General features: G+C 46.3%; 1 protein-coding gene across 3 annotated transcripts in view; it reads right to left on the reverse strand.

Moving 5' to 3' along the window:
* The window catches only part of Rassf5 (Ras association domain family member 5), a 65506-nt gene that overhangs the window by 20849 nt on the left and 32521 nt on the right, over window positions 1-12136 (reverse strand). Inside the window, exon 1 of one of the 3 annotated variants that reach the window (XM_020166696.2) lies at window positions 3175-3665. The exons of the other annotated variants lie outside the window; for them this stretch is intronic. Within the exon in view, the coding sequence (XP_020022285.2) occupies window positions 3175-3291 (117 nt within the window). The 5' untranslated portion in view covers window positions 3292-3665. Of the gene's footprint in view, window positions 1-3174; window positions 3666-12136 lie in introns of those variants that run through there. 3 annotated transcript variants of the gene reach the window in all.

Below are 12136 nucleotides of genomic sequence, written 5' to 3' on the forward strand. Positions count from 1 at the left end.
ACTGAGTAAGAGACCAAGAAAAAAAAGAGCACTTGACAAGAACTGAGAGATGGGTCTTGGTCCAGACACCAAGATGTGTGGCCTGGTGAAGTCCTTGTACCTGACTGGCCTCAGTTCCTCCACCTGTCAAGTGAGGAACTCTGATGTTCTGTAAGAAGCAGGCTTTATGTGTCCCTGACGCTCTGGTGGCCTTCAAAGCCTATTTTAGACATTCCAGTATCTTAGAGGGGATAACTGTGTACGCTTTACTGACAGTATCAGGGTCATACTGCCTTAGCCCATAGGCTGGTTCTCCCCAAGCCACTGGGAGCCCCATTTGACACCTGTGACCAAGGGAACATGATCTAATCGTGCTCCGTCCAGAGGAAAGTACCCAGAGAGTACTGTCTCAGTCCCCTAAGTACTGCCTTAGTGTGACAAAACCAGGTCCCCAGACCAGTTGGAACAAATCACACTGTCCCAAGAAACTGCCATCTTCTGAGACCAAGGCTGGGGCTAGGGTCTGGTCCCCCTTTTTCCCTTGCTGTCTCCCTAGTCTCTAGGTGCCTCCTCTCTATGAAGCAGGGGGCTCGCCCCACCTCGACAACCTCGCACCAAAGGGGGCTGGAGAGAGGTCTTACAGACGCCTTGGAGACCAGCTGGGGACAGCTCCCAGGTGATGGCACAGGGTAGCAGCAAGGCCTTCCCCAAGGCTCTGTTTCAGCCAGGCAGACCGAGCAGCAGCCTGACACAGGTTGTTCTGACAAGGCTATTTATAGAAGTGTCTCAGCCTTTCCCGAAGGGAGCCTCAGTCTCTCAGTGACTGGGAAACTCTTTTCCTTGGAGACAGGAAAAAAAATTCTCTTAGGCGCTCAGACGTGATCCCTTTGAGTAGGGAAGAAGTGTTGTCAGGAGTCAGAATGGGGTCAGGATGTCGTGGATTGCCTTAAAACCCTCTCCAGAGTGACTGGAAGGGAGAAGAAAGAGCTAGAAAATGTTATTAAAGGTGAAAAGCACTAAGAATGAGAAGCTTCCTGGCCTCCTAAGTCAGCCACACATACCTACCCTAAGCCTGCAATGTCTTGGTCCACCACAGGACTTGGTCACCTAGTCCTTCCCCTCCCCAGAAAGCTGATGCAGAGGAAAATTGTCCCTGGCCTCAGTCCTGAAGTCCAGTCAGGTCCTTCTCACAATATACACTAGAGTTGGACAGAGGTCAGGATAAGTGGGGCCATGCCCACCTCCCCTTCCTTTTCTGGAACATTTATCCCTTAATGCCCTGTTTGTCATTTTGTCCTCCACAGAGTGAGTTCCTTAGAAGAGATTCCTGTCCTTGGTGAACTCATAGTCTGTAAAATGAGGCAAGGGGACACGCGGAAGACTCAAGACATGTATATAACGAACATCAGGACACAGACAAAATAGAGTTTTTAGAGGCGCCAAACCAAAGGCATATAGTTACTGGAGCCATGCTACGAGGGTCAATTTGGGGGGAAGAATGAAGAGAGAAGGTTGTCTGGGCTTTGGAATAAGCCATCCCCCACCTCCAACCTCATCTCAGCATATTTTCTCATAAGGATATTTCTATTTCTCCCAAGAATATCAGAAGCAACTACCTTTTTCAATTGCCAAGTAAAAGAAACCCCAGCTTTGCAAAGCCTCTTCCTCACCCAATTATGCAAATTCTCACTCTCTGGGACCAAAGGCCTACAGCCTTGCTGGCAGTGAGAGGCAAGCATAGCAGCTAAATTTTTGTTTTTAAAACAGGAACCGTTTCCTTCCCAGGCAGCAACAAAACTCTCTAGAGCAATAATTCAAACCCTCAGCTGCATGGCAGAATTACCTGGGGAGTTTTCAAAGTACTGATACCCAGGCGGCCCTTGAAGGTCAATTAAGTCAGACTCCCTGGCTTTGTACCCCAGCAGCAGTATTTTCTAAAGCTCCCCAGCGAGTAGCTAAAATTGACAACCACTGTTATGGGGGAACAGGGGGTCACACAATGAGGCAAGAACCCCAAGAGAGGGCAGGACACTTCCCCTCTGCAGTGACAATATTCTGTGTGAGGCCTGCCTAGCCAGAGAAGGGAACTCCTGTCCGTCCCCCCCCACCCCGCCCCAAAACAAGCACTGGTTCCAGGGTCCTGTTTTAGTTGATTCCTTCAAACATAAAATCACAAGCTCTCCTTTAGTTTGTGGCATTCTCTCATCACTGGCCTGGTACATTTGGCTGAAATTAGGACCCAGTAAATGCAGGGCCTGTAGGTAAGCTAAATTATTTACCAAGGAAGCTCCAAGTCAGGCCTGGGGAAGTTTTGGTTAATTCTAACTGGTGTAGGATTGCTGAATTAGTGATGAGTCTATCACACACCTATGGATTTTAACAATTCACTTCTGCCTACAAACAACCCCTTCTCGGTAAACTCTCTAAGGTTCTGGCTCGGAGCCCTCTCATCTAATTAAGACAGCAAATAAACATTCCTTGGCCCTATTCCCCCAAAGATATGTGGCTCTTCAGGACAGGATGGTCAGGGGACCCAGCTTGCTGGATGGCCAGAGGCTGACACACCTTTAAGAAACACATAACCCATCAGGGATCATCCACAGGCCCAATTAGGAAGCTAAGCCCACCCAGGAAGCTAAAATTGTAGCATGACAGCAGCCTAGGAGAGAAGTTTTAGTCTATATCTAAAAGCACCCTGGATTTCTGCAAAGTTGCTGGACTAGGTTTTAGAATGGTTTCTGGCCACTTACAACAAGGAAGTCTCAACCTATGAATATTTATCCTGGGAGGCACTGGGTGCAATCCCCTTTCCATCTAGAATATGTAAGCTCAGATTTGGGAGGGAAATGAGACAGAGCAGTGGCCCAGTCACTGTTAGGGACAGGCCCAGGTGAGCACGCAGCCATCTATGAGCCAAGCGCAGCCCCCAAATCCTAGAGAGCCATTTTGAAAAGATCTAGAGACAGGAAATGCTGAAAGGAGGGCTGGCCAGAAAGAAGAGTGGAGGACCTGGAGGACTCCACATCCAAGTCTTGGGGACGGCTCACCTGGCAAGAGGGTCTCTAGGGCCACTCCTCAAGAGAGCCCCCCAGGGAACTGCTCAACCATTTTGTGACACATGGCTTTGCCCCTTTGCCCGGAGCAAGGTTTCCCTTCCAGCCTACAGGTTGTTCCTGTCTTCCATGTTGTGTTTACCTTTGAAGGTCTGCTCTGGGCGTTCCTGAAGAAGGTGGTCTTGGCAGTGAAGAAGCAATCTTCCAGCTCCTCGTCCAGGCTGCAGTACCCACTGCTCATGCTGCTGTCCACCGTCATTGAGCCCTGAGCCGAGGTCCAGGGCGGCTCAGGATGCAGGGACAGGAGGTGGGAACCCTCTCTCCCCCGGCTCTGCCCGCCAGCCCGAACTAGGCGGTCAGGGTCAAGGTCACGGTTATCGGGCCGGGCGGGGCAGCCTGCGTTTCTTTCACTGGGGCGCAAGTGGCCCGGGCGGCGAGGTGCCCCGCTGCTGTCCCCACGCGTCCCCTGCGCCTGCACCGTGCCGGGGTCGTCCCCGGGCGCCCGACTCGCGCGCCTCACTCTCCGCCGCGCTCGGCATCTGCGGTTTCCTCTCCGCTGCGCGGCGCCGGCTCGCTTGCTCCGCCCGGCGTGCCGAGCGCCATCTCCACACCTCCCCCGCTGCCCGCGCCTTTCCTGCCCCGCGCCGCGCACTTCGGAAGCCACTTCCTCTCGCAAGGTTCCTCAAAGCCGCGCTCGGCTGTCCCCGCGCCCCTCCCCCGCCGCCCCACCCGCCTGGGTGCCACGGGAGCCCCGGGGGCAGGTGGACCTCGCGCGCCACAGGTCAGATTAGGGATGCAGGGAAGGCATCGGTCAGGATGGACAATTCCAGGTCTCTGCCCTTTCCTTCTGGGGCGCCCCTTCTGGAAAGGGCCCCTGTGACCCCCTCTGGTGACTGTTCACAAAGGTGGTATAAGGTCGACACCATCCCTCCTCCTTCTTCCCTGTCCACCCAGTTGCCACTCTGTTCTACCTCACTCCCATACCTTACTCTCAGCGTGGGGGAGCCGGGTCAGCCAGTGGTTAGAGAAGTAACTAGAGAAGAAGGAAATGCTATCTGGCCTGCCTGGAGAAGCTGCAATATTTTAACTTGAAAAGGCCAGAAGAAACTGCAGGGTTGCACAAGCATAGGCAAATCCTATGCAAAGTGAGGCAGAGATGGGCAAGCCCATTCTTCCACCCACAGAATTTGGCCTTCATGGAGCCTGGGATACTGAAGGAGCCTACAGACACCACCCAGGTCATTTGTGCATTTTCCTGACAGTCTGGCCAACAAGGGTCTTTGCCAGTTCATGTCATTCCTAGCATCAAATTCAGATCATTTCTAGTTCCCCAGTGGTTGGAGGGGATAGTCGAAGAGTGGTCTTCTGAGTGAGGACTGAATCCTTCAAAGCAGGATTCAACCTCCAGACCATATCAGTACAACTATTGTATGTGCCAGGTGACTGCACGCAGTCTGCCACTTAATTCCCAAGCTTTCCAAGGCCCCGTCATACAAGTCATACATGAGTTCTGGGACCAGACTCATCTGTGTGACTCTAGGGCCTACAGACCCTTAGTCACTGGAATGTACATTAGCAGAGATGAGACTATTATGGTGGGCACCCTGCCATCTTTAAATATAATGTGTGGCCTGGAGTACCAGGAAGAGAAAACATAGCTCCAGAGCTCCAAGTAGCAAGAGGCGCCATGTTCCTGGAGTCTGATGGCTTGTGGACTCCAGGAATAGCCTGGAGAGGGGCAGAGGGGGTGATCAGGACTCTCTCCAAGTCTGTGTGGCCTTTCCTGAAGTTCTGAAACAATCCAGGGCTGGGGAGGCACAAGTTGGCGGACAGCTAGACTCAGCCCCCAGATGCCAAGCTGCTGACTCCATTTTAAACTCTGGTTACTTTTATGAGGAACCCTCTTCCTTCCCCACCTTAGCCAAATCTGTCAGTGCTCAAGAGAGTTTCAAACTGCAGCCCAATTTGGCTCCATCCTCCCACACAGCCTCTTTCCCAAAAGCCCACAAGGGCCTGGCAGGCACAGAGCTGAGATAGCTGAGAGCTAACACCCGCAGGGGGCCACTGTCCTTAGCTCAGGAGAACTACCAATACCAGTAGCTGCTTCTTCCTGGCAGGAAGAGAAGTGGAGGCAGACAGCAGGGTGGGGTGGGGGAGCTATGGAGAGTTCACAGAGGAAGAAAGATCTCACATGAATGGGGGTTTGAAGGTAGGTTCTGACTGCATCGGGGGCAATCTTTTGAATGGGTATTTCAGAGGCTGTTTTGGGGGATTTTCCCCAGAGACTGGTTCGATCAAGCAAGCTGATATTAGTCACCAAGTCCAAGGCTAGTATGGTGGATGCTGCAGAAGAGGCTCTCCGTGATTGATGGGCCACAGGGCAGCAACCTGCTTTGTTCAGCTGGCGAAGAAACACTCTATTCTTTACAAAAAGAACCTCCTTGCTCAGTGGAAATCTAATACTTAAGGAAAAAACAAGCCCCAGATTCTCTGTGGCCACACTATGTCCTCAGAGTCACATGGGGAGCTCTGCGATGCAGCCACAATGCTAGACATTCACCATGTGCAGTCTTAAAACACAGCTAATAACAACCTTTACAAACACCACGCCAAAGTCCCCCAGGAGCCAGCGTGAGTCCCTCCCTCCTTGTGAGCAGCACTCCAGATGCCAAACCTGGAGAGGAGCGTTCTTAGGGACACTACGTTCTTGTAGGGTGTTGTTCGGTACCATTCCACCCACTGTGAAAACCTGACATCCGAGTAGGGCTTTCCAAAACCTTTTAACACCAATTGCTTCACTTAGGCTACTCTATAGTCTTGAGAGCAGGTATTAATGCCCATTTTACAGATGAAGCAGCTGAAGGAAGTAACTTATTCCACTACAACTCAATGCTTTCAAAGCCTCTTGACTCCTAATTTAATGCCTCTTTTCCTATGCCACCCCCACCTGCCCATGAATCTAGACTTGGAAGGAAGTTATGTACAAGAAGTCAGCAAGCAGACTGAGGGCAGAGTCCCTAGGAATAAAAGAAATCTTGAAAGATCATACACAATACAGCAAGTTGGCCAGCCAGCCTCTAGGAGGAAAAATCCAGATTGGAGCCCTAGGATCTCAAAGGGAGGAAGACTGGACTCCCTTGGGTGTCTAATGATGCTGCTGAAACCTCCCCAGAATGAACAATCAACAGTAGTAGTATTAGTGGGGTCAGTAACTCACGCCTGTAATCCTAGCTACTCAGGAGGCAGAGATCAGGAGGATCACAGTTCAAAGCCAGGCTGGGCAAATAGTTTGCGAAACCCTATCTGGAAAAACCCACCACAGAAAAACGCTGGTGGAGTGGCTCAAGGTACAGGCCTGAGTTCAAACTCCAGTACTACAAAAAACAAATAAAACAACAACTAATAAACAGTTCTGGTATTGTTTGACAGGGGCAAGGTGTACAAGGAATGGAGTAGCCTGAGCAGTAGTCTTTTAAGCCTCTGGAGGGGGTGGTCCCCAAAGCATGGAAACTTTTGTCTGTGGGCCCAAGAAGGCGGGGCTGGACTCAAAGTGCAGCATGCAGAACCTTAAATCCACAGCAGCACTTTGGGGCTCAGAAAGCCCTGGTAAAATGTTGAATGGGCCACTTTTCCTGACTTAAAGTGTCAGAAGATGAAAGACATTATTTTAAGCTTTCTTCCTTTCTCAAATACCAAGCCAACATAAGGCCAGAGCCCCTTGTCTTGATTCTGCAGTTCCCAGGAAAAGCTGTGATAGTGGAAGTCAGGAGCTAGTATTTTAGTCCCAGTATCAACTGTACTAGCTATGACATCTCAAATAACTGTGGACCTCAGGTTTCCTCACCTGACCAACTGCAGGGTGTCAGAGGTGAAGATCAGACTCAAGCCCTGATGACAGACCAACACATGCAAAAGCTGAAAACCAGGAAGCGGTGCCACCCCACCCCCAAAATATTTTGAAATTATTAGCTAATGTGTACAATTCACTTGCTGTCCATCATTTCATTTAATCCCTACAATAAACCTAGGAGGAAGCTCCAATTATTATCTCTGTTTTACAGCGAGGATTAGGCAGGATAAATAGCTTGTCACACATCCTCGTTAATGGTGGAGTTGATCAACCCAGCTGGGTCTGACTCCAGACCCCAAGTCCTTGAGTGCTACACTCTGTGGCCTCATGTAATTATTCTGGTAATAATCACGCTGCCTGAGAGTGTAGTCCGCAAACAAGGTAGGGACCACTTTCTCAATTTGCCTGTGCGCCTGTCTTCTCTTCCCTTCTCTCTCCCACTTTGGGAGCCTGCTCTCCCCAAGGGGTTAATGTCTTGCTTCAAAGCAATGCCAGTGGTTTCAGCCACACCTGACAGACTCTTGGCTCCTACTTCTCTCTCTGCCAGTAGCTCCATATGGGAATGTGCAATAGCTCACCAAATACCCAGCCTACCCACTGGAGCCTCCCTCTAGAGAGGTCCAAAGTGAGCTAATTATTCTCCCTCCTTGCCCTGCACCTCTTAGTAGTGCCTATCTTGACGGATGCCATTAACCAAAATGATTGCAAAGCCTTTCAGGACTTTCCCTTGTTCCCATCTCTGACTCCTCCAAACTCCCCACCCCCTTGTTGCCAAAGTTATTCTTCAAAGACAAAACTCTGACCATGGTAGTTTGCAAGCATAAAACCTTCAATTCAGATGCCAGTTCACAATGATCCAATAATTAAGCTGCATTAAGCTCTAGTTGTTTACGCTCTCATTCATTCATTTAACAAACACCTCCACTGAACACTGTCTACACGGCAAGCACTGGACTGGATGTTCAAGTGTGGCTTGAATAAGATATAGTCCCTGCCTTCTCACAGTACAGTTTAGAGAAAATGGCATTAAATGCGGAGTTATGGTAGAGTAATTGATATGCATTTTATTATCTCACTTAATCTTTACCACCCTGCGAGAAGGTATTTTTCAATGAGTTAAACTGAAGCTCAGAATGGGTAATTTGCCCAAGCAAGTAGGTGGCAGAATGATTTCAAACCCAGAGCCCCATGTATCTAACTGTCCATTGCAATTGTCGCAATGGACAACGACTACACAATATTTGAAACTTCAAAGTGGGTCTATCAAGCTCCTTCCTGAAGCATGCCTAGTCAATTGTTCTTACTCATCTCTAGCCACAACCAACCATCCCTCATTTCAGTCACACAAAATTCAATTTCATTCCCAGAAGCCACCCTGCTGTCTTGTGGTTTTGTTTTATTTTTTCTGTCAAAATCCTTCTCCTATTCGTCCCTACTTCCTGACAATATTCCCCAATGACCACCACACCTCCCACACCTTCCATGGACCCCTCAAAAACATCCCTTCCCAGATGTTCTATCTGAGTTGAACAGCATCCACCTTCAGTGGGGTGGCATTTTTGAGCATGAAATGGATGTGTACAGCAGAGAGCTCAGTCTCTTCCCAGATGACTTTCTGTCCTAAGAGGCAAGTGTCTTCACATCTACCATTTGGGTTAGACTCACTCAAGATTCTCTTTCTCAGGTGGGGGTGTGTGTAGCTGACACTTGCGCAGCTGCCAGGCTAACAACTCCAACAGAGCCCAGCTGCTTGAGAACACTGAAGGAGGTTGTCCACACTGAGAGGCAGATGCTGTGAGGTTGGGGTCAGTTCAGGGATTCTGCCTTCTATTGTCCTTTAGCGATGAGTCTAATCAGCGACCTTCTCCCTCAGGTGCCTCTCTCCAAGCAAAGCTAATCTTCCAACATCTGGGGAAGTTCGGTCACCACTGTGAAATGTGACCAACTCTTACACTACCACCCACGGAAAGGAGGGTCTTGTTGCCACTCACCTTATAGCCTCAGGTCTGACCTGGCCATCCCAGAGCCCACTGCTAGTAGGGGCTATGAGGAGCACAAAGAAATGTTTCCAGAGTTTCAGAATTTCTAGAGAAATAAGTTCAGGAGTTCTGCCCCGCGTTGGAGCCAGGATATCAGTCTCCTCCTTGTTAGGAAGGCTTTCTGCTCTGCCTGCTCAGAAGTGAGCTCAGTCAGGCTAGGCAGGACTCTGTGAGGGGCACTTAGAATTACTGACAGCTTTAGGTAGCACTTCTGGCTTCTAGAGTGGGAGAGAATCTGTGGAGACATGGAATAGGTCATCCCAGATATAGCCAGAGAGGGGCGAATAGAGTGAGGGAATTGGCCTTCTTTTGGCACATATGGTTGGGCTGGCACTCATCTGGCTAAGTCTGGAATTCTCTAAGAGAAACAATCATTCCTTATCAAGGGAAGGAGTCAGAATAGAAACCAAAGCCAAACATGAACTTGGGAACTAAGGAGACAATGATTAAGAAAATAGGTTGTGTCTACTGTATTCTGATCACTTACCTTTGAATCTACCAGCAGAGGTTAGATCTGGGGTCCTACTCTCTACCTCTTCCAACATTCATGCCAATGTCATGTCAACTGGAGGTGGGGATTCTCCTCTCACTTTATGACAGAAGATGCCATTGATACCAATTGACTGTTAGGGCACAAGTGTATTAAGCCATCAAAAGTCAAATTATAGGGCTGGGAACACTAAGCTCTCTCCAAGATGGTCTGCTCCCCTCAACATCGGAAAGGGTCTATCTGCAGCCTCAAGTATGGGCATGCTGGTAAAAACAAGACCCAAAAGAATTAAGCCATTCCAAGTAACTGAGTCTCAGAGCAAGCCTCAGAACTATTTATAGGATTACAAAAATATTTAGCACCCAAGAAGGTAAAATTTGCAGTGTCTGGCATCCAGTCAAAAATTACCAAACATGCAAAGAAGCAGGAAAAATTTATCCTTACTAAGGAGGAAAATTAGTCAATTGAAACTAACCTATAATTGAGATAGATGCTAGAATTAGCAAAGACATTAAAGTTATTATAAGTATATTCTGTTATTTAAAAAGTTAAGTAAAGATGTGGAAGATATTTTTTAAATATCCAAATAATAAAACTTCTAGAAATGAAATTTACAATTTCATGGATAAGAACTATGCTAGTTGGGATTAATGCAAGGTTAAACGCTGCAGAAGGAAAGATTAGTGACCCTGAAGACATAGCAATAGCAATTATCCAAAACGAAACACGGAGAAGGAAAAGAGAATTTACAGAATGAACAGATCAGTAGGCTGTGGGACGAGTCCAAGCAGCCTATAATATGCGTAGAATTGGAGTTCTCAGAAAGAAGGAGGCAGGAGGACATAAAAATATTTGAAAAACTAATACCTAAAATGTTTCCAATTTTGAAGAAAACTATAAATTCAATGATCCAAGAAATTCAATGAACCTTAAACACAAGAAACTAAAAAGTACTTCATAATCAAATTGTTCGCAATCAGTGGTAAAGAGAGAAACTAAAAGGCAGCTAGAGAAGACAGGCATGCTATTTAAAGAGGAACATAAAGCTGACAGCAGAATTATGATTGGAAACAATGCAAGTGAGAAAATAATGAAGCTTTTTTTTTTTTTGTGGTACTGAGGTTTGAACTCAGGGCCTATACCTTGAGCTACTCCACCAGCCCTTTTTTGTGAAGAGTTTTTTCAAGATAGGGTCTCTCGAACTATTTGCTTGAGCTGGCTTTGAACCTCAATCCTTCTGATCTCTACCTCCTGAGTAGCTAGGGTGAAGCAGCATTTTTAAAAGAATAAAAGAAAACAACTTATGAACTTACAATTTTCTACACAGTGAAATATTTTAAAAACAGAGATAAAATGAAGACTTTTTTGGACACAAAAAGCTGGAAGAATGCATTATAAGCACACCCACAATACAAGAAATGTTAAAGAAAGTCCTTCAGGCAGAAGGAAAATGGTGTCAGATGGAAACCCTTATCTACCCAAAGGAGAAAAAGAATACCAGAAACAGAAACTATGTGGATAAATATATAGTTTCTTTTCCTTATTATTTAAATCCCTTTAAAATAGAATTAAAATAGTAACAATGCAGTATAGGGTTTAGTATGAAGAGGATATATGGGAATACACTATTGTGAGGTTTTTATGTCACACATGAAATGGCATAATATCATTTGAAAGGCGCTCTATGATAAGATAAAGATGTATACTAAAAACCCTAAAGCAACCACTAACATAACAAACAAAACAAAGGGCTAAAACGTATAGACAGAAAATAAGAGATATTGGAGTCACAAAATATATTTGATTAATCCAAAAGAGGGCAACAAAAGAAAAAAGGGAAGAAAGAACAGATAGAATACAAATTGAAAACAAATAACAAGAAAATAAACTTAAAACCTATCTATATAATCATATCAAATGCAAATGGACTAAGCACTTCAATTTAAGGGTAGAGGTTATCAGATTAAAAAAATAAGATCTAGGCTGGAGGCATGGATCAAATGGCAGAGTGACAGCCTTGAAAGTACAATGCCCTGAGCTCAAGCCTCAGTATTGCAAAAACATAAATAAATAAAAAGATCTAACTATTTGCTGCCTATAAGAAATGACTTTTATAAAGCCCTGGATTTGAACACTATAAAAAATAAAAATAAACTTAAAAAAGAAGGAGAAAATATAGTCCTTTGCTGCCTAACAATGTTTTGTGAACAATGGTATACAACTGTGGTAACGATGGGAGTTCAAAATCCCTATCACTTAATACTTTTTACTGACTTTTTCTATGTTTAGATATGTTTAGATGCACTAATACTTAGCGTTGTGTTACAATTGCCTTCAGTATTCAATACAGTAACACGCTCCCAGGTGTGGAGCTCAGAAGGAACAGATTATGCCACGTAGCCCAGGTGTGTTGTGTAGTGAACTTTACCATCAAAGTTTGTGTAACTCTCTCTATATATTCACTTACTGATGCATTTCTCAGAACATATCCCTATTGTTAAGTGACATGTGACTGTATAAAGACACAAATAGCCTAAAAATAAAAGAAAGAACAAAGAACTAGTATGCCGATAGTAATTAAAAAAAAAACCCAAAAGTTGCAGTGGTTATATTCATATCAGACCACACAGACTTCAGATCAAAGAATGTTTCTAGAATGTTTTGCATCATATTGATGAAGGGGTCAGATAGTCGAGAGGACACAATAATCCTGACAATTAGTACA

This window comes from Castor canadensis, chromosome 11 (genome assembly GCF_047511655.1).
Source record: "Castor canadensis chromosome 11, mCasCan1.hap1v2, whole genome shotgun sequence".
NCBI lineage: Eukaryota > Metazoa > Chordata > Mammalia > Rodentia > Castoridae > Castor > Castor canadensis.